At 39.7% G+C, this 22,836-nt stretch overlaps 1 protein-coding gene across 8 annotated transcripts in view; it reads left to right on the top strand.

Annotated features, from left to right (window-relative positions):
- Positions 1-22,836, top strand: part of CNOT4 (CCR4-NOT transcription complex subunit 4) — a 72,689-nt gene that overhangs the window by 17,698 nt on the left and 32,155 nt on the right. For 7 of the 8 annotated variants that reach the window (XM_035336031.1, XM_035336052.1, XM_035336056.1 and 4 more), the window contains exons 2-3: positions 14,671-14,911; positions 22,272-22,469. In XM_035336031.1, the coding sequence (XP_035191922.1) occupies positions 14,738-14,911; positions 22,272-22,469 (372 nt within the window). In that variant the 5' untranslated portion in view covers positions 14,671-14,737. Of the gene's footprint in view, positions 1-14,526; positions 14,550-14,670; positions 14,912-22,271; positions 22,470-22,836 lie in introns of those variants that run through there. The other variant, XM_035336042.1, reaches the window with a different exon arrangement.

Raw genomic sequence — 22,836 nt, 5'->3', positions numbered from 1 at the left:
TCTTTCTGCATTTTTATCTTCTAGGATTTGCTAGTTTGAGATGACTTCCTCTGAATCTCTGGTTCTGACTTCTGTTTAGCCTAGGCAGAACCATGATGCTTCTGGCACCGGTTTGCACCGAGGTTTTTGGTGATTATCACTGTGCTGGCCGTGCAGCCTGGCACCAGGACAGATCACAATAAACAAACTCTAGTTGTCTTGGAGTGGAGAAACTTGGAGCCAATATAAGGATACAGGCCAAAAAAAAAATCCTTTCCTAGTCTGAGACACTATCATCTCTGGCCCCCAACGCAAAAACCTGTTACTCATGGCAGACAGCTATGTTTCTTCCTGTGCTTCTTCCCACAGGGGGGTGAATAAGGGCAGTGATTATTGAGCCAAGGGTTTTCAAAAGGAGCTATAGCCTTTCAGAGAGGCCATGGCAATATACTAGGGCTTGTTCTGTGTTCTGAGTGGGTTCTTAGGTTTGTTCAGTGTGTGTGTGTGTTTTTTTTTTTTTTTTTTTTTTTTTTTGAGGGATTTCTTTGGTTTATGTTTTCTCCCTCATCCCTGGTCCCAGAATCTTTAATCATATCAGCTTGGGTGATGTGAAACTGTAATCCAGTAAACTACCTTTTCTAAAGGCGAGGATCTTCTAGGGGAGACTACAAGGCAAACTCATTCAGCTTTATTTGTAGAAAGATAAGAAATGTTTTATGGGTACACCCAGACTTTACTCAGCTCTGTTTAGCTTTTGCAGAACATTTGAGGATGATCTTTCTCCACCTAGTGGGAGGTTTGTGGTGTTTGCTACCAGGTGAGAAACTGGGACCCTTTTGTAGGCTGTTCAAAATGGGCTTACGAAGCCTCTCTTGTCTGGGAGATGTGAGGGGGGGAAAAGAGCAGTACATGTAATTCCTTGCAGCCCAGAATTCTGTGTAGTGGCTGCTGTTCTTGGGTTCCAGCACTGATTTAGTCACTCTTTAGATATGACTGTACTCTCTCTGCTGTTGGGAGTTGTTCCCTAATAAGAAGGGACACCACCTGTGTGAAAAATATAAAAGTCCTTCATACCAGGCCATATGAGGCCATGACAGCTACAGACTGCAGATGAGCTGCTTCTCTTTTTTCTTTCAATAGTTAAGATTTTCATACTGTCACTATGGGTTATGAGTTATAGTAGATGAGGAGGTCTGAGGTTCCTGGCTGTGGTTATTGGAGGGATTGCTCTGTCAAGAAACAAAGCTTTGCTTATAAATCTAATTGCTATGTTGGATGAGTTGTAGTCATTGTACAAGTGAGCTTATAAAAATGCTAGTCAGCTCTGGAGATAGGAAGTGAAATTAAAAAGACACGAAGGGTTCTGGTCTCCAAACCAATTCTGACTTAGTGATGTGTGTAACAGACTCTTTTCCTTCCTTTTGTGCTTCTGAAAGTGTGGAAATTCGTAGTGGATTAGACCAACCCTGTGTGTGAACTGCTGTACTGGATCAGCATACAGTTGTCCAGTCCGGTGTTGTGGTGCAGTCAGCAACTAGTAGCAGCTGCTCTGCGGAGGAATATAAGACAGGCACAAACATGGTGGTGCTTTCTGGTAGCAGTCCCTAAGTCTGTTTCTCCAGCTCAGGAAGCGTTTGGAGCAGCAGCTTCCTTGGCAGTGTCTTTAGTGCTTCGCAGCATGTGAGATATTCCCTTAATGCTGCTGCTCCCACCTGTGTCAGCTTGTCTGATTTGCTTTTAAACCTAAATGCAACTCCTACCTGTAACCTTCAACGGCAAGGGTTTTGACAGTTCAGCCAGGCACTGTGTGGAATATTACCTTCATTCAACTACTTCATGTTTTGTCTGCCGTTTAAAGCACTTCTTCATTGCTTCATAACGTTTGCACAGTCTCCGATGTCCGTCTCTTCCATCCCACCTGTGGCAGCGCCTCACACTCTCAGAACCTGGTTTTCCTGTGGGTTGGTCTTGTTCTCTGATACACCTGGTAATTCTGCTTATCTTCCTCTACCTTCTATTTTTATCCACAAGCAGTGAGAGGAAAAGCAGAGTTCTCCTGCGTACAGGGTGCGAGTGCTCTGTAGACTTCTACAGCGGTATGTTTGCTGCTTTTTTCCTAATCCCTTGTATTTAGTTTGGCTTCTGACTGTGGCTGGTTAGTGAGCTGATGTTACAGGACATAGTTATTATGACAGCTCAGAAATCTTCTACCTTAAAATTAATTGGTGGATTGACACATTGTTGTACTTATGGAGAAGTAGTTTTTCCTTGCTTGTGCTGCTTGGTGTTTAGCAACAATGCATCTTGTGCTACTTCTATTAGTCCTCACTTTCATGAGATTCTTCAGATTCCTGTGCTCGTCTTTATCATGTTTAGAGATAAATCCTTTTGCTTAGAACTAAGAAGTAGACAAAAACTACTATTTTGGATCGCTGCCAAATGTCATGACTGGTGTTTGTGGTGAGAGTCATGTGGAACTGCCATTGACTTCCCTTTTTGTACTTGGCTCCCAACTTCTTAAAATCAAGTCTTAATCCATGACAGGGTTGGTGTTTTTCTGAAAGCAACCTAAATTCTTCAGAGAGCTCACTGGAACCTCATTGGAAGCCTTTTTGAAATGTAAGAAGGAACCAAATTGTCCTTGTCCATGTGATCTTTGACTTTCCTCAGACTTATTTATGGGCAGTGACTTGTCTCCCCATAACAGCTGGGTATTTTTCTCTTGTTTTGCCTGCTGACTGTCTAGCTCTAACTAGTGTAGCCATTGGACTTGATTACAGACTAAGCCTTGAAAGCTTCAGGCTTCGCATCACTTGCTCACACCTGGAGAATCTGACCTGTGTTTATGGACAGATGCTTTGGGTGCTTAATATCTGGCTGGCAGCTGAAGTACAAGCATAGCTCTGATCCTGTTAAAGAGGATCTATATAAACTCATGGGCAAAAATTTAAGTATAGGCTCAGGAGGTAAGAGCTGTGGTCCTTTGTCACATGAGCAATGTGTCCTTCTGATCATAGACTCTGAATTACTGTGAAGGTAAACCTGCAAGTAAGTTCTCAACTAAACTTGTAGAGAAAAGCCCTGGCAAATTCTTAAGCAAAACAGCGTTAAAGGTAGACCAGAACTTGTTCTTTTGCTTGAAGCATTTATTGAAGGATTTCTTTCACTGAAGTTTGACTGAAAATAATTTGATAAAGCATAAATTGTATTTGATATCATAAATTTGAACTCCTCATTTGTCCTTAGTAAAGCTTGTATTTAGAAAAGTTATCTGATAAAGAATTTTTGCCAATTTTTCAGTCTGTATATTAACACATCATGATTATATTCTAACACAGAGGCAAGCAGTTCTGATTCTAGACTACTGCTTAATATTTTCAAGACTTTTGCAATGCATAGTGACTTTGAATTGCAATTCACACATTAATGTTCTGTTACGGGTTCCTAGATATGTCTTTCTGAAACTGAGGGTTTTCCTTGAAAAATCAAAATGCAACTTGGTTAACTTCAGCTTAATGCTTCTAAGGAGAAAAATAACACAGTGTTGGTCTTCCTGTGTCAGGAAGGGTCTTTGAACCATGGGGTCCTTTTGGTTCTCTTCCTCCCACCACCCCAGTCATATAATAATAGCTAGACAAGATGTACCAGCTCATTTCACATCAGATCTGCGTTGGGAAGTGCAAGTGGTCATATTGTAGTTGGTTGCACTGTATGTCTGCTCTGTACCAGTGAGCTGTAGAGCACAGCATATTCAAAACGTGACATTCATGAAGAGAAATTACTGTTGTTACCTGAATCTTACTTTTTTTAAAGGAGGGAGGGGAAGCCATTTATCTTGGTTTGGCCATATGTAAACAGTCTCATTAAAAAGCAGAATAGCCAATTCAGGCATAGAAATATTTTAAATGGCACAATACAAAAAAAAAAAAAGGAAAACAAACCAGTCCAACGACTAAGCAATAATGGTTTCTATTGCACTCTTATAAAAAGGAATGGCAGTAGTTACACAACTGCTTCTACACAGTGTCTTTAGGTCCAGAAATAGCTGGTTTAATAGCTGCAAAATTTAACTTCTAGTGTCTGTTCCTCTTCTGACCTAAGCACCTTCAACAGATTCTTGAAAAGCAGTCACTTGATCATATGACCACTCTTGTTCTCTTGCTGTCTTCAGTTATAGCCAAGTGCTCTGGTAGCAGCAATCTGCTACAGTGAGGTTCCTTTCCCAGGCCCAGCTGAAATATGGAAACCGCCTTGAGGGGCGGTGGGAAGCAGGGCTCCTGCTGGCTTTCAGGGGTAGTCTCAGCCCTGGAGGGGAGGGGTCTCTGCAGTTTTCTGTTGTTTTCCTGGAGACACTTTTAAAAGAATATAGATAGATATAATGTTGGAGTACTTCTTCCTGTTTTTTTTGAGGTTTATAGGAACTTTCAGGAGTGAGATGTTTGCTGATACTGAATCTATATCATTCATTCTGTTTATAACAGTTCTCAATGTCTTGCACAGGCTTCATTGCTTCCCATTATCCAATACAGTACTTTGAATTGTCAGGAATAAAGCTGCAGCCTGGAGAATCAGAAGATGATTGACTTTTTTTTTGTAAAGTGTCCACACAATTCAAGGGTGAAATGAAGAATAAGATTCTTCACAAGTTAAACTTCAAGAACAACCTACTTTTAGACCCAAGGGAAGGCATTGGTGTAGGTGCTCCACAGTTTCTGAACGGGGAAATAACAAAACAAAATAACAAAAAGTTTGACTTGTATAAAACTAAGCAGACATGTTCAATCTGGTGCTGTATGTGGCTGCTGCTTTGTCAGTCGTGCAGAATACCGCACGTCAGCCCTCTGTTCTCTGGCATCAGCCGCTGGAGAGTTTCAAGATGGAGCAGTGGGCACTGAGGACTGCATGGACTTAAACAAAGAGTTTTTATTCTTCTGAGCTCAATGCTTTGCATTATTACTTGAGATTAGCAGAAGCAGTCAAGCTGGAATCAGTGCACATCCAGAACCTATAGATGAGCTGCATAAGGCTTCCTCTGTGCAGACTTCTCCATCTAAGCCTCGTTTTGGTCCTTCTCTCCCCTCCAGTCTGAAGTATTTGTGTTTTTTTTAGGGTTTATGGAAAAACATGGAAGACCTATAATTGTTGCTAAGAGAACAGTTAGGCCAGTATTATGCTCATGTTTGCAGTTCAAACTGACTCAAAACCAGCATAATAGGTCTGTTGCTCTGTAAAAACTGAAGGTCTAGTTATCCTGTTGTTCTATCTTGAAAATGTTGAACAACTCCAGGATTTGGAGCCTAGAATAAATAACACCTTAACTGAGAAGTTGGGGAGAAAGTGAATCAACAGTAAGTAGTGTATCTGTTTTCACAAAGGTTGTTAATAATGAGTTTTAAACACTTGTGTAACTTTAATCAGAATTATATAAAATGTGTTGCCCTTTTTCAGATTCTTGTGATGTTTGGATTTTTGTGCTTTCCTCACCTCAAGGTTGCTGCTGAATGGAGCTGTGGGGCTGTCACTAACATTGGCTGCATCTTCCATACCCTAATTTTGGAACTACTCCAGAGTGAATAATTCTTTGCTTTTTGGTATTACCAAGACATGAATAAAGGAGTTACCCATTCACTTATACATGGATCGAGAAAAGCATCTGAAGCGGTCAGGAGTTAAGAATAATGTTTAAGGGGGCCCTCAACTGCAGGCAAGGCGGGAACTGGAACCCATCTCCCACCCCACTTAGAGATAAACAGAAAACTTACTTCTTGATATGTTTTGTTGTGAGACAACTGTTTTGTTAATAGTGCTAATAGGGCTGATAAACCTTCTATTTTGTTGTCACTTAATACTGATGTGACAACTCTGCAATGCGTGTGGAAGAGTTAAGGAGGCTAGAAGGCTCCTGAGATAGCTGGGAAAGACAAGAAGCCGTGACCTGTTGTCATCTGGTCTTCCATCTTACACCCAGTTTTCTGCAAATCATTTGGGGAATTCTGGTGAGTGAAAAGAATCTGTCTGTAGTGAAAACACTACAGATAACAATGTGCATCTCTGTGGTGTGATCAGCTTTTATGCCTCTCTTCTGTGCCCCTGCCCCCTACTCTCAGAATTAACTTAAAATTAAGTACTACTTCCAAGATAACTTCAGAAGTCTGTGCTGAGAACTAGATACTGTTCCCTGAAGAGCTAAAGTACCAGATTTTTAACAATTAGAGGTCCTTGAATACTTTAACTTTTGTAGAAATCTGGAGAGAGAATGTCATGCATAGTGTGCCTTAGCTCAAATCCTTAGCGAAGGCTTCTGTAACTGCTGCTTCAAGGGACAAATAACAGATAATAGTTATGCTATTGAAGAAGGTATTTATCTAGTAGATAATGGTCTCTGGAGATCTGTTTGCAGGAGGTTTAGCTGCATTTTTTCCTTGGTTTGGATAATTTAAATATCCAGGAAATAATATGAAAAGGCTAGAAGGTTTTTATGTAGTACAACTGTATTAATTACTGAGTATGGTTGGACAGGCAGGCTCTGACTTCTAAAGATGCTGCAGTGATCTTGTTCCTGCTGCACAATGAAAATGCAAACAAGTCTTTTTAATGTAAAAGCTGAGCTGTCCTTTAATGGAAGTTTTTTTTAAAAAAACTGCATGTGTTTCTTTTGGAGTGTACTGCATCGATGGTGCTCTGTGTTAGTGTACTTCAGTGAGGATGCGACTCTTGCTCTTCAGGCATCCTTTCAGATCAGCCCATTGTAATATTAAGCATATGTGAACAAATGCAGCTGGAGCAACAGGTCAAAAAAAGTGCAGGTCAAAAATAAGTCCTTCTACTAAGCTATCCAGCTGATAGCTGCTGGCAGAATGTTGCGAACTGTTGTCTTCAATACAGTCTTGCAACTTCAAGTGGGTGATTTTTGGAGAGAAAACTCCTGGGTTGTCACTTTAAAGGCTGTCAAGCTCTTCAGAATTGAGCTTTTTTATAATTGCATCGGGGAAGAGTGGCTATTATTATTAAGCATGCAATCTAATACAAGCTAGCACAAGATGTTTTCATTACAGAATGGCATATTCTTACCTCTTCTTCACTGGAGAAGGAAACAAACTGATAAAAAGAGTCCAATAGCCAGAAGCCTGGAGCAAACTGGGTTTCTCCTCTATGGGGTGAAGGCATCCTAGGAAAATATGAATGGGCTGAATGGCATCAGGAAGACCTACGAAAAGTGGGAGAGAGGGAGCGGGCTGCCTGGGAGATGAGCAAAGAGTTGAGCTACTCCTGGGGAGAGGGAGGTGAATGGGTTGAAGTGCTGGGCTAAAGGGGAAGGGTAGAACTAGTGTGGTAGCCTGACCCCTTCAGTGTTTTGTTTTATTTTTATCTTTAGGGGTAAAAGCATTGGGAAAAATGGATGTTCGAAACTTCTGTTAAGCGCATGAGCTCCAGTTAGTGAAATGCAGCTGCCATCACTAAGTCTCTGTGCCGTGGTGCAGGGAGCTTGAGTAGATGCACAGCATTAGCCAGCTACAATAACATGAAGCACTTGGCCAGCCAGGGTACTTTGCACTGGTGTTGAATGCTCTTTATGATGTTAGTGACTACCTTTACAATTAAATGCTGTCATATCACAAATCACTGCATGTATATGCATTAACAGAGCTTTTAATCTCTAAACCATCTGTCTTCTACAAAGTGCTTTATTTTGCCAAAGTACCGTTCTGATTATCTGATAATGTTTCTGTACTAGAATGTGGATCTTCTACAATGAAATCAATATGCTAGACCTCATACACAGAGAAAACTGGTATATTAGGACTTGGAAAGAATATTCCATTTTCCAGTGCTAGTGTTCCTTTAGTTACAAGAACAGAAGTAATTGTGCCCATCTGTAATGAGATTCAGGGAATTCAGAGTGATTGGGAGCTTGCTTTGTGTTTAATGGCAGCTGATAGATCTATTTTCTTTTTTCTTGCATGATGTTTTTGATGTCTGCAACGCTCCATGATGATTTGTGATACATAACTTGCTGTATTCACATCTATATAGACAAGGCTTTTGTTTCTGCTGTTGCTTAAGCATTTCCTGCTTATTGTCTGAGGAGTGGAAGTTAATCATGCTGGGATATATATTCCCATATTGGGTGGTCACTTTCTGTGACACGAGCTTTTAAAGTGTCTGACTTATTAATTCTGTACCCTGCTTATGATTCATTATCCAGGTGCTTTTGGCATGTTGTATTTACATATAGTGAAAGTATAGGTACAAAAAGAATAAATGGGGACATGTAGAAAGAAAATAAAGAACAGTAGTGTTCAAGTTCTAACATGAATTAGAAATTGATGCAAAATGAATTTATACAGCTACAGGTCAATCTTGTGCTTTTAATTTTGATGAATGAATCTGCCTAGATGGTAGAATACACTTGCTTGTTGCATCCAAAGTTTTATTGTGGGTGAATTTGTTTGAATCTTATTTGGCCTATTTTCTTTCTGAATAAAACTTAACACCTTGATTCCGTTCATGCTTTTTAAGGAAGTTACTTATTTGAGTAAATAATCTCTTAACAGGTATTCATGCGTCATTGGTAGTATGTAGCCCTTTATGCATAAAAGATCCAAGTCCTATAACAATAAGCCTACAGTGAGCAATTCTTGGCTCAGTTTACATCAGGGCAAATCATTTTTTATGGTACAGAACTTTTTTACTCCCAAAAGTGTCTTAATCCAGTGTGAACACGAAGTATTTTTATAGAGAAAGATTAGTACCCCTTTCATTTAGCAGCTGCCACCTGACTTATTTTTTTTATTATTAGGGTGCCTTGAGGGCATTGTGTTGAAAGCTGTGAGTCAAGTTCTTTGGCTGATTTTTGCACTGTTGCTGAATGTGTTGCTTGAGCAGTTGCTATCCCCAGTTGCTCATTTCTACGTCTTTGCTGTGCTGATGTAAGCTTTTGCATGGCTGTGTGATGAACTGGACAGGGAATTGATTTAGGTAAAATATGAGCCAGCAAAAATAGACTATTTCTTGTTCTCGCTGGTTCAAGAGACAGTACAAGTGCTTAGGCTGGCAGAATTCAAAGAGATGGAGAAAGAGAAGGAATTACCAGTCTGAAGACATGGGGGGGGAGGGGGGGGGGTTGCTCCTCAGGCAGATGCAGGGTGGCCTAGAGCACAGGAATCTCCAGAGACTTCAGTTTTGGCCTCTTTCATGAACATTCTGCCTCAACTGAGAGTTAACCTGGATGAACTGGAGCTTCCATGCTTGCCACTGAAGTGTCTTAGTTCTGCGTGAGTAACAGTACCAAAAAGTTCTCAGGAAAACCCAGCTTTCAGCACTCCTGCCAGCTTCCTGAAGTAGTGTTACTAACAAGGGAACTGAAGTAATCTCTGTGTTGCTATGAATTAAGTGGTTGTGAGAGAAAGGGATTTCTCTTCTCTAGACATCCTGGAAATTACAGGTGAGCATAGATAGTGTCAGAGGGATGGCCTGGAGAAGGTCCCCAGACTTGTGAATTGTGTGCATGGCCAGAAGGTTTAGTGACTGGGCTCATGATCTGGGACGTGCATATCTGATCTTCCTCTGCCACAGGTTTTCTGTGGGGCCTTGCGTGACTTGTTGGGTCTCCCTCAGTTCTGTGTGCTTAGAAGTAAAAATGTACCTTTCTGTGCAGCCCGTCTGTGAAAGGCTTTGATGTAAACCTTGCAGTGGTCACCATGACAGCCTTTCGTACATTTGGAGACAAAAGGAAATCGGGCTGCTTTGCTATCAGCAGAAGTACCTGTGGAAGGACCTGGTCCAGCTGAGGGCTTCTGAAACAAAGGCCGGCGCTGCCTTGCCCTGCCTGGAGGAGAGTGCTGTGCTGAGGGAGCTGCTGCTCTGCTAGGTCAAGGAAGTGGGGTAATCCATTATAATTCATGTTCTACCTTTCCACCTCCAGCTTTTAAATGGGATCACAGTAGAGATTAGCTTTGAAAAGGGAATTGATCTTCAACACAATGAGGGTGGGAGTTTCCAGCGGGCTGCCTTTTGTGTGAAGTTACACAGGCAGAATCCCCAGCTCATTTCTGAGGCTTCTCAGGGCCTGACAAGTTTCAAAAGATACAAGGCTGTGAAAAAATGTGTGAGTTTGTTTGCGCAACTTTAACCAACCTTTACTAAAGGTTCAGTGCATAGACTCCGACCTGTTTCCCTTCAAGTGTTGGGTATGTTTGAACTTTACATGAAACATTAACTAATACATGCCTGGATTTTTGTTCTTCAGGAGGCCTCTAAATATTTTCTAGGATGTGGGTCTTTTACTCAAGCTTATCTTGACTTGATTTCTGACAACTTCTGATTGTGAGATTGTCCTAAAGCAAGTAGCAAGGCTTGATTCAGCCCATTGTCTGATAAAGGGGAAGAAGGCATCTATATCCTTTGGAGCTAGCTGCCCTCTAGAAAGAGGAATTAAGGAACACTTTTTTCTAAAATGAACTGCTAGCAAGTAGAAATGTTCTAGTATTTATCATAAAAAGATGGGTTCTGTTTCTGTTAAGTCTTGATTAGGTGTCCTTGATGAAAAAAGAATGGATAAGAAGCAAGTGCTCTCCTCCTGCTCCCATTTAAGACCCTCTTATAAAACTCAGTCATGAAGGTGAAGATAACCTGTAGGAAGCTAAATTTGCTCACCTCAATTGAAAAAGAGCATGGCAGTGTCTGCATGCTAAATGGAGTGAAATAACTGCTAGTGTTAAAATTAAATATCTTTGACTTTGCATACTGGTTTGGAAAATAAAGGAACTTCATAGTAGTATGCCTTATCCCTTCTACAGTACCAACTACTTGTTTCTCTATTCTGGTTATTACCTATTACAAAATCACCAGCTCTAGGAGATGCTGCTGGACATTGTCCACCTTTGCTCCGTCCTTGTGTGTGTGAATATTTTGGCACAGTCTTTTATAAACAGGATGTGGAGCTGCTGGAGTGCTGTTTGACCGCAGTTGTCAGTGCTGTGGAAGGAGTGTGGACAAATCCTAGCTGCTTGCATTTTGTGTGTGTGTATGCACATGTGCACAACCTTCTTCCCTTTTTCCTGAGATGCTATTAAATTGATCTCTGGGAACTTGATCCCAAAGACCAAATACTGTAAATTAAATACAGCAGGTAGTTCTGCCTTTTGTGTCATGCTGTCACTGCATTACTTTTACTATGATGTTAATCTTTTAAGGCTATTCCAAAAACTTCATTCTGAGCTGACCAGTTAAACTGGTATCTTGGTAGCTCTGTATGAACGATGCATTTAATGCTGCCTCACTCTGCACGTTACACTTCTGGGCTTGAAAAACTGAGCACAGTTCTGATGCGGAATTGGTACACAGTCCCTGGTATATACATATATATATATATATATATATATATATATAAATATGTATAAAGCATCCTGAAATGGAGACACTTCTCTGGGGAGAATCTCTAAATAGGATGCTTGAAAAATAGGATGCTTGAACGGTCTTTTCCCAGGTAAATAAATACTGCTTTTTTACTTAGTTTCAAGAAACATGGCATACAGCTGCTCTTTACTCCTAGTTGTAAAATAACAGGCCATTTACTGACTGAAGCAAGCTATTGGTGATATTGCTAGCAGCTGCTGAACTCTTAGTGTTAACTTAAACAGCTCATAAATGTTAATCACGTTGCAATTTTCTTAGAGCTTGTCTGCATATCCCAGAGGCACTAGCTAATGTCACACTCTTTTCACATGAACCGATAACATTTCCTAGCAGAGATTCCAAATAGGAACGTTGTAACTCAGTAGTTTTATTGTGATGACTGAAGTTCTTCAAAGCTGTGCTTCTAACTACAACTGCACTAGTACTAGTATGGATTTATTAGATATGTTTCATTAGACTCAAAGTAGCTGGATGTGTAGTGGAATGAGTTCAGGCTTGATTGGTCTATGCTGTTTGCTTTCTGACCCGTTGTTTGGAGTTCTATGACAAAGTCATATCCAACTCAAAGCTTTTTGAGCAAAATCTATGCGGTTTATTACATGCTTCGGTTTAATGTCATTTTTGTTGTAATGGTTTTGCTGCTATACAGATGTGATAAGTTTGTCATAATAAATTTAACTTGCATACAGGCAATGCAAAAGGTATAAAGGTTGCTGTAGAAATGTGTGTTAAGTTATATGCATAACAAGCAGTTAAACAGTGTGCTGTAGCCTCCTAACAATCCCTCTGACCCTTCAACCGATGCAAATGGGTTTTATAAACAAGACAGAGCTCCTGGGCAAGTTAATCCTTTCCTTATTTCAGGCCAGATTCTGTTCTGTCTAAACACTGGTAAGGCCCCATAATGTGGTTTTGAGGTGGTCAGAGTGATTGTTATATACCACCAAAGAGATCATGGATAATTAAATTAAACCTGCTATATTATTGTTGGAGTTTAACACTTTGATTTTAATCACTGTGAAGGTCAGAAAGAGGACAGCATTGTTGCTAGTGCATGCCGTGTGAGGAAAATAATGCTTACTGCATCTAAAGTCTGTTCCTCCATCTTTACTTTATGTGAGCATTTAATGGGACTTTTTTTTAGGGTAGTGCTATGTGTTCACCAGAGTTGTATGTTGTACTTCGAGGCTGTATGTGCTGAGAGAATAGCCTCAACTGCAGTTAGTCTAGGTTGCTGGTATCAGCTGGTGAACACACCTGGCTGCAACGCAACTGTTCTGTGTAAGGCTATATTTTCTTTCTGCCCTGCTCTGTGTTCGGTGCTGTGGGTGTGTGTATGTGTGCTGTTCCTCTGCAGGGTTCTCTCCTGGCCACCTGCAGAAGAATTTTTGTGGGGAACAGGGACAAGCTTTGCACACTGATGTTGAACTGATCCTGTCCTGTAAAGTGAGAGGTCCCAACTTTAACTGGAACCTCGTGGGTGTTACAAGATAGACTTCATGCAAGGAAGTGTGGTTTAGAGTCAGAAGATGATAAACAGAACTGTTCTTTGTGGTTGTGAGTACGTAAAGCTAAGAGTCCAGTGTAAGGAAATCCCTGAGCCAAGGGATTGGTCTTAAAACACACCATCCCAAGGATGGGAGTGAACATAAATGTCACCCTCCAAGTAGGTGGATGTGAGAATTTCTCTGGACTTACTCCTAAAAAGCCTGGAGAAAAATTGGATGGTACATGATCTAATATTTTGGAAAGTAATGAAATGGAAAACTCAGTGGGAAAGTAGAGGAGACTTCAAATTGTGTGTGTGGTTAAATCCTAAATACCCTTGCATAATAGCATGCAAGAAGGGGGAGCTAGAGTAGCGCTTAACTTTAAGAAACTTCCTACTTTGTCTGCTCAGCACAACACTTCTTGCTAATTTCTTGGTAAAATTCTCACCGAGCGAAGCATTGGTGCAGGAAACTCAGGAGTACACAGAGGAAACGGGTCTGTTCGGGAAGGGAGTAATTAACATACAATTTTGGATTTTTAAAATCTATTTTTGAGCTGTCCTATCTGTAAAAAGTTGGCATATGTTAAAGATAGTATGACCATCCAGCTATTGATTCTGGTCACATATTTCTAAATGCTTGGGGCAAGGAGGGCTGTATCTGTAGGTGTAACTGGCATATCAGTCATGCTTTTCATGGGGGTTTCTAGTTGTGTGGTGTTATCTCCAAAAGAAGTACAGAACTAAAGTGAAGTAATAAATTTAGGTGTCTTATACATGTGTTTCCTGCAGCAGGTAAAGATGACTTGCTGATACTAGATGCCACTTCAAATATCCACACTTTTAGTTCACGGGGGGGGTTGGGGGGGGGGAACAAAGCTGATTGAATATCTCAGTGAGGACTATGTCCTTTTTGAGTGCAACAACTACATTTTGTTCTTAGTTCTTAAACTAGCAGAATGGAAGCATACTCAAATGCTTGAGCTTAAGAAATGAGTTAAAGTAGTGAATTTTGAAGAAAAACATGCATTTTGGTTCTCTTTTAAAATTCTGATCCAGAAATATTGTACTGTTTGCTTCCCTGGTTAAAACTAGGGTGGTATTTTTGAGCATGTGTATATATTTGAACTTCAGTGTGAATTAGGTGGTGATGAAAAGCATCTTGACAACTTGACAAAAGCTGTCTGATGTGTGCAGAGAGTTGTATACCTTATAAACCTTGGCAAACACTATTTAAAAAATAATCTCAAGGTTTGGTCTCTGTACCAAAGAAATGGGATGGACAATGAAATGAACCATTCTGTGTAGGAAGCTTTCATTGTTTCTGTTCGATAATTTTGTAACCCCACTGAAAAGTCTGAATGGATGACCTAAATGTTGTTCCAAATCCCTGAGTGGAGGAATAAATTGGTCTTAAACGTGAAGTCCTGAGTTGAATTTGTAGAAGACTTGAAGCAAGCAGTCACTAAAAGGAGCTGGCAGAACTTAAGCATACATCATACACTCCAAGTATTTCCTTGTGATTATGCAGCTAGTCAGTCACAGGCTAGTAAATTGTTAAAGAAGTGCTTGCCTATCCAGGTAGGGAGGCACATCACCAATAGCATCTTTCATATTACTTCTGTGGCTCATGAGTGGGCAGAGAGACTCAAGTTATTAGCAGGTAGCTTCTGTTTTTGTAGATAACTTGTGTGGGGAGAAGGCAAGTGGTGGAGAATGGAAATACTAAGAGGTGCAAAACGAAGGTTGTCAAAAGTAATAATTGCTTGTTTTTTTTCTTGCAGACTTTCAAGTGCTGACCTTTATCTATTAAGTTATTATAAACTTTTGCTGCTCTGCGAACATATAAAGATGTCTCGCAGCCCTGATGCTAAGGAAGACCCTGTGGAATGCCCCCTCTGCATGGAGCCTCTGGAGATCGATGACATCAACTTCTTCCCTTGCACCTGTGGCTACCAAATCTGCCGTTTCTGTTGGCATCGTATCCGCACTGATGAGAATGGACTTTGTCCTGCTTGCAGAAAGGTAAATATCCTGGAACAGCGGCTTGTCTTGCACGTATCACAAGGCTCTTGCGTTGTGTTGGTACCAAAGACATCCTTTTCCTTCGGGAAACATTCTTCTAGTAATGGGTGAGGTGTTGGATCTTTCAGATTCTGTCTGCATACATGTCGAAGCCATTGTGCAACTGCTAGTCTTGGTTTGTTAAATTCAGAACTGGATTAATAGGGGAAGCTGTGGATCAGAACCAAGGCATGCTGATGCTGGGAGAACTGCCAAAATAAGAAAGTCCTTTGATTTGGGGTGCTCATGCATTGCCAGAGTCTTTTTCAGGAAGGACAGTAAGGATTCCAGCATCAGGGATTTGCTGAGGGCCCAAGGTTCAGCTAAACTAGCAGAGCTGTCTGAGGCAAGCTTGTAAATCACCTGCTTGTTTTGTGGCACTGGAGCTCTTAATCCATTTTTCTGGACACTAAACATGTAAAAGTTTTGGAAAATATATCAGTAGTGTTAAATTTTAAAGCTTTTCAAAATCTAGGCTAAGTCTACTTGTCTAGTATTCTGATCTTGTTGCCAAACGCTTAAAGGTAGTACATTGAGAGTCACACTTAATTTCTCCCTATCTCTTGATTGATATCTGGCTGGTACTGTGGTTGGCCACAGCTATAAACTTCAACTTCACCAAGATGCCCACTTTTTCTTTTGATTTATTTTCCTCCTCCTTAGTGTTTTGCTTAACCTTATTACTTCCTTATCATCCATGATGAATATTAAATTCTTTCTTGATATCTTCTCTTTAATTCTAACGATACTCCTTGATTGTAACTTCCTTGCCTGGCCTTCCTCTTTGTCTAATCGCAGCTACTTAATGTCTGCTCTTTCTCCTGTTACTTAATTGTGATCCTATCCTCAGTTTATGCCTTTGGCTTCCTGTCTCATGTTACAGCTCCTTTCTCAGACCCTGAGTAATCTTACTTGAGTTCACTATCTTCATTCACTGCCACAGCTTTCTATAAGCACTTCCAGTCATTTTCTTGTTCTTTTGGGCTTTGGCTACACTAGAGCTCTCGCTGATAACCTCTGTTTGGATGCCTCTGCAAGCTTGAAGGCTATCCCACAGCAACACGTGTTTGTTAACAAATTGCACAAATTTGCGGTATTTGAGCTGTATAATCTACAAGGAAGGTGTACCTATCATCGGCCAGATTGGTCTCCACATGTGATACCTGCTGTAGATGACACATGCTGTTATAGTAGTTCTCATAGTACAAGCAAATTTCTACTCTGCTGGTACAAACATGAGATTTCTGGAATTTCATTGCCTGTATAAGTTGCTTCATGTACCTGGATTTATTATGCTACTCTTTGCCAACAACTGTTTCAGTCATCTCTGGTGTTTTATTATTGGAAGTTTGTGGAATATATTGGAAAAATCAGAATCAGCATGGTATTCACTTCCTCTGGATATCTGGATTCTTTGACATATGGATACAGCCACAGCTGAACTGCGATGTGGAATAATTTGGCGTGTGATTGGATATGCAAATGTTTTGCTGAGTTGGATACAATTTGCTCAGAAGAACAGTTCTGGCAGAAAAGCTGGAATGAGCACTACCTTCAGAAGGAAGCACACCAACTATTCCAGGAGAGCAAGGAGACTTCTTTCACAGTGGACAAGGATTATGTTCTTGATACTTTCTTCATTTGTGGATTGCAAGATGTTCTTAGAGTTGCAGCTATTTCACTGGATTGTAGAAGGTCTACATACAGGAGGCTGAGGAGTACACTCCTTTTTGTGGCACAAAGATATTGTGGAATCAAGACCCCACTGAGATCCTGGGAATAAACCATTTTGAGCTACCCAATGGATGGCAGCATCAAACAAGTCTGAAGAAACCACCTTTTGAAGTGTGGTGTGTCTTCTGAACCAGGTATGTGATTTTGAGTGCAGTCTGTTAGGAAATATTTCCTGTCTGTGTGTAGTAAGGTTTCTGGGGAAGAGATCTAAGTAGTATTCTAATTCATGCCAACTGTGGTGAGCATCAGCTGTGATCACTTAATACACTGAAGTGCAGAAAATAGCAAAGCAGTAAAATTCTTGCAAATATGTTTATTGTAGGAAAGTTTATAGTAGGTACAATACTCTCAACAGGCACATCTTGTTTACAATGTGTATGCTAGTGCAGGATTCTTGCTGCGAAATGGAATGTGAATATACGTATAGGAAGGCAAGGCCTCATATTCAAGCATATGCATACATCATGCACAATTACTTAATAGAAAACTGTTCTTGGTGCCAAGGTTGGTGAGTGCAATTAAAGTTCTCCAATGGTTTGATTACTTCTCTATGAAGAGGAGCAATGAAGTATCTTATCTGGGGATTTTGGCTGAAAGATTTGGGGAAGATTTTTGAAACAAGTAATACAAATAATAGCTATACTCTTGAGTGCTGTCTGTGCTGTACATTTGATAGACCTTGATTGTGCCTTGTGTATGTACTGTTATTTTCCTAAGTGTCTAACTTGCTTCTAACTGAAAACATGTTATCTTGCATTGTTATCTACCAAGGAGAAATTAGTTCTAAGTACTTGAACTGATATATGGCTTAACATATGCATGTGCAGAATAGGTTCACATAGCTGCAGTCAATTACGTTCTTAGCGTGTCCTAAATTTTCTCCTGTTGGTAATGGTGGTAGACACATTTGCTTTGCATTGTGAAAGTGAGGGGGTAGAGTGACTCGAACTTGCTAGTTGGATAGAAACTAGCATTTGTTAGCCTTAACATGTTAAAGGCACGGTAAGCTTTATGTGGCTTTTGATATACTCACAGGTTGGTTTTCATTATTTCATTAATGACAAAAAGTGGTTCCTTAAACAGAACTGACCTGTTCTCAAGTTACTGATCTCCTTCAGAACTGTAGGTCTAGTCAATTGTAAGATGCTAAGCAAGTGTTCCTGTTCTTTCCAGTCAATTGGTTTCTTAATTGTAAGTGAAATAGTCACTAACTAGTCAAATTAAAATGAAAATATGCTGTTCTCAAAAGAGATTTCTGAAGCCAAAAGCAGACTTAGAGCTCAGCAGACTCACTGGTTTCAGTTGTAAAGCCAGGGATTTTTTTCTGGTGATTTCTTCTTGAAAATATTCAGTGGTCTTTGTATGAATAATGTCTATTATTGTAGTCACCTATATGGCTTTAATAGAACATAGCACTCAGACCTTAATGTCAGTTGTTAACATTTTTAAATCTCACAAATGGGATGGCTTCAAAAAAAAAAAAAAAAACCAAACACTAACAAAAAATGCATAACTCCTTCACTTAAATCTTAATTGCTCTGCCCTTCACCAAATAGTCATCTTTCTCCATTTCCTTGACTTAGTAAGCCTTTTTCCTTCTACCACATTGTATTGGAGATAAAATGGTGAAGTTAAGACCAAGAAACTAAAATGTTTTCAGCATGTTCACGTCTGTTTCTCCTACTCTAGTCTGTAGGAGCACAGTCTTCAAGTGTTGGTTGTTTCCTTCTGTGCTTTTAATCCCATAACTGAATAGTTTAGTGCAACAATTTGTATTTAGAAATTGCTCATTTTTATTGTAATAAGTATACTGTATGCTATACATAAACCTTACTGACTTTCTCTGTATTTCTCATTTCAGAACCTATTTGGTAGCAAGGAAACAACTGGGAAATGTTGGTACATCCATTGTGTGGAAGGAATGTGACCCCATCTGGGAATGACAAAAGCAAAGTGCTTGATAAATCCCAGCTCAGCTCTCAACAATTGGGAAAATGTGGGGAAAAAGTCTGAAAGAAAACAAAACTTAAATTACAAGACAAGCTTAGTCAGGAAGACTAAGAATTCATCAAGGGCCATCTCTGATAAAAGACATGAGACTACAGAAGAGACATCTGAACTTTTCTTGTAGGACTACCAGCAACTCACAGTTAGTGTAAACCAAGTCCGGTCACTTTCCATGTTGGCAGATCTTATTCAGGTGGCTTCCGTGGGTTTTGCTGAAGAGGATTTGTATAACTGAAGTGGAGGGTGTCAGCTAAATTTAGACAGTGAATCTGTGATGTTGACATCTCTTAATGTCTTGTATCTGAAGATATATAAATGCTGATAACATTTGATGTAGCTACTTTGCTTGGATCTCAAATCCTCTACCAGCTAAGGAATCAGTCACAGTAGAGTAAACAAGTATCATCTTATGCCTCTTGGCCATTGGGAATAGCTAACCCCCCAGTTTTACACCACGCAAAACAGAATTAGATTCATGCTTGGCCAAGGTGTGTCTCTTTTTAAAGAAAAGTCATGCTTAATAGCATGGCCACCTCTGTTTTAAGACCTATGGTCTTCCCCTTGTTTTGTAGGGTTGGACAGAGTAAACAGCAGGTGAAATGATACTTTGAGATACATTGATAGTCAATCCACCTTGCTTGGCTTTCAGTCATTTTCCACTGTCCTTTGCTTATGTTCTGTCCATAGTTGAACTGTCACCTGAGTACATGAACTTGTGGGAAGTAGTCACTCTGAGGATGAGGTCATTATTGACCTATTCTATTTGTAGAAAGGCTTTGTCCTTATTTGAAACAGGATTTTTCCTGTCATTATTTTTGAATGGGATTTTTAAGGCTCAAATTTTCTTAGCACCAACAGCATTTGAGAAGATCATTCTATGCATATTTGCTTCCCTCCTTAAGCGTACAATATCACTTCTCTCATCATGCTACGTGTTCTGTATAGATAAGAATGTCTTCTATCACATCTTAGAACTGGGTTTCTGATTCAGTCTTGGGACTCAGAGGTGCATAGATTCATTTACAGGTCCTGAAAGTTGATGATGCCCAACTATCCATATTCCTTGGAAGCATTAAATCTGTCATGGAAGTGATGAGCATACATATGAAACATTTTGTGTATAATACAGCACTACAGTATCTAGTGAGAACTCCTGATTATTCTGTTGCTCAAACAAGTAGTGTTATCTGTGGTAGCAAATAAATGATTAAAATCCTCAATCAGGTGGTCTTGTACTGCCTGCTGAGATGTTTTTGTTCCCTGATTCTTGAAGGTACTGCTGTTTAATTCCTCCTGGTAGTTCTCATGCTCTCCTGTACAAATAGGAAGCAGTGTTTTTACTATGGACAAGTAAATATTCTGCTCAGGTTTATGCTTGAGCTATCCAGCATGATTGCAGACTTGTGTTCAGGACTTGCAGTAGCAAATTGCTGTACAGAGAAGGAACATGCTTCTCATTTGATAATATACTTTTAATGTAGTTATTCTTGGCAAGAAAGAAGCTGATCAACTTTGGCACTGCTTGCTGTAGTTTTCTCTGGTCTTCTGGGGCCTTACTGAACCTCCTGAAGACCATGAATTTTTCATTCCTTTCATAGTACCAGGGAGCAACACACTTGAACGCCTTGCCTTGCGTAGGATGAAATCTGGAGAAGAAATTCAATCTATGAAAGGCTGGTTTGTAGGGATCATACCATACTGCTTCATGTAGGACAAACTATTTTTATTTTGGGACCTATACCTACCTTGTACTGGTGCATTTATTTTCTTCCCATTCTTACCTGAGCTCAGCTTGACCATCATAACTGAATTAGCTCTCTTGGTCAAGTAATGTGGAATTAACTCTGTCTCTCTGAAGACCTTCATGGTCAAGACCTACATGTGTTGAAGCTCAAGATAATAATCAGCTACAGTTCATCTCAAATGACCTTACTAACGTGGATTCTTGTTCTTCAAATTGTTGTTAAGCATTCATTAAGTGAAATCTGTATCAAGTACTGAGTGTTATTGTGCATGACATCACTTTCTGAGGAACAGTATAGTCTTAACTTGTTCTGAACTTGCAATAATGCAAGTCCTTAGTGTGTTTTCATGCTGAGGTCTGAAGTGTGTACCTTTGGCTAACACTAGGTATCCTACAAGTTTAAACTGCTTTGTGATAGTAATAAATTGCTTTGTGATACTAAAAGCAGGTTCCAAGGAACTTAGTGCTCAACAGTGTTGACCACTGTGTATTTTTCAGAAGATGTCTCAAGTATAGCATAATGATGCTGGACTAAACTTCTTAAACTGTAAAATGGATCTTGTTTTGTTTGGAGATTTTCTCAGACCATCAGGTCTAAGAACTACTCAACGGCTCTTCCAGTAGCATCACACAAGTATGGGGAATACATGCTTTTAAACTAACCCTTATTTTCATCTGCTGTAGGTTTTCTCAGGTTGTTTAGTATGACATTTAATTTGTTATTCTACTGTTAACAGAAGACAGTCAGGAAATTTAAGTACATTTTTGTTGGACATTGAAACCTTTTGTTATGGTAGTACAGGCAATGAACTTGGCTCAACATATTGGTGAGCTTAAGTTCTTTACCTCAAGTCTTTACCTTAGTGCATATATCCTGTATTCTTCTTGTTTTTAATTAATCTTCAATGCTTAGGAAAATTTTGGTTTTTTATATACCTTCTTCTGTGCTTAGCATTGCTGTGTATATGAAATATGAAGTTTAACTTTTTAGTCTTAAAAAACATGAGATGGATAAGGAATATGGAAGTGCTTTGAGAAACAATGTGGGACAGAAAACATTGCACTGTAGCCTGCAAGATGGGGCTAAAATAGTGCCTTTGTACCAACAGGCACATAACCTGCACAAATAAAGCAGTCTTTCTATGCAACAGACATTTTTCTTTCTGTTAGTTACTTTTGAGATTAAAATCTAGAGTTGTGTGTTTGAAGAATTATCTGTAGATAATGTAGAGGTTAAAATGCACCTTTGTGCAGGGAAGACAACCTCAGGTTTCAAACTGACACACAAGCACGGCAAGAACACTATTAAATCAGTATGCAGTTAGCTGTGCTGAAACCTGTCTCTTTGCTAGAAGCTAGCCATGTAAAGATTGAGGCATGTAATGGTGCTACTGCAAACCTTGGTCACTGAAATTACAGTTTGTTTAGATTTCTTAACTCCTCGCCTTCATATTTGTTAGTACATTGAAGTATTCAAATCAGTATCAGACAACTATAATGCAAATATGCAGGGCACTCTTTTACCCTACTTACTATGCCATGTTAGTGAAATCTTAACAGGATGTGTTGGCTGTCATGTTGCAGCTGCTTCTAGTGTTACTAGACTGAATAGGCAGCTCAGTTAGAATGCAGTTCTTACTTATGTCATTAATTCTGTGAAAATTTGCAAGATGTTCCCTATTCTCTAAAGGTCTCAGTGTGCTACTTTTACGATATGGCTGGCCATAACAATTAGAACGGTGTAACAGGAGAAATATATTCATGTGTTAAAATGTCTGGATTAATGATTTTCAAATGTTTGTTATGTGTTTTTTTAATGATATTTGTTATATCTAGCCATACCCAGAAGATCCAGCAGTGTACAAACCACTCTCCCAGGAAGAGCTGCAAAGGATAAAAAACGAAAAGAAACAGAAACAAAATGAGAGGAAACAGAAGATATCAGAGAACCGCAAACATTTGGCCAGTGTACGGGTTGTACAGAAGAACCTTGTCTTCGTGGTAGGGTTATCTCAGCGCCTAGCAGATCCAGAGGTGAGCACTTGCAGATCTTGCTCTTAACTTACTGTCAGGAAACCATTGGAACATTCTTGTGCCTACCCTTGTCTGTCTGTAGTGGGTACTAAATAAAACGGCTTTCAAAAGGTTCCATGATACCGATGCTTTTCTTAAGGCAACTACAGAGCTTCCTACTCCAAAATAATTGTATTTATTTCTGAGAGTACGGATGCTTTATTTTTAAGGAAATTGTTCTTTCTATTCATTAAAGAGCTTGGTGTTGAGCTTAAAATGAGTTCAACGCTTTTAGTTACTCACTTTCCAATGATAGATCTGCTGGTACTACACAGCTGTGTCATGCACTACCTATTCTAAAATGGGAGCCAGTTCAGATTATAAAGAA

Source organism: Oxyura jamaicensis, chromosome 1 (genome assembly GCF_011077185.1).
Source record: "Oxyura jamaicensis isolate SHBP4307 breed ruddy duck chromosome 1, BPBGC_Ojam_1.0, whole genome shotgun sequence".
NCBI classification, from domain to species: Eukaryota; Metazoa; Chordata; class Aves; order Anseriformes; family Anatidae; genus Oxyura; species Oxyura jamaicensis.
The sequence above is the reverse complement of the archived record's forward strand: the minus strand, read 5'-3'. Positions and strand labels throughout refer to the sequence as shown.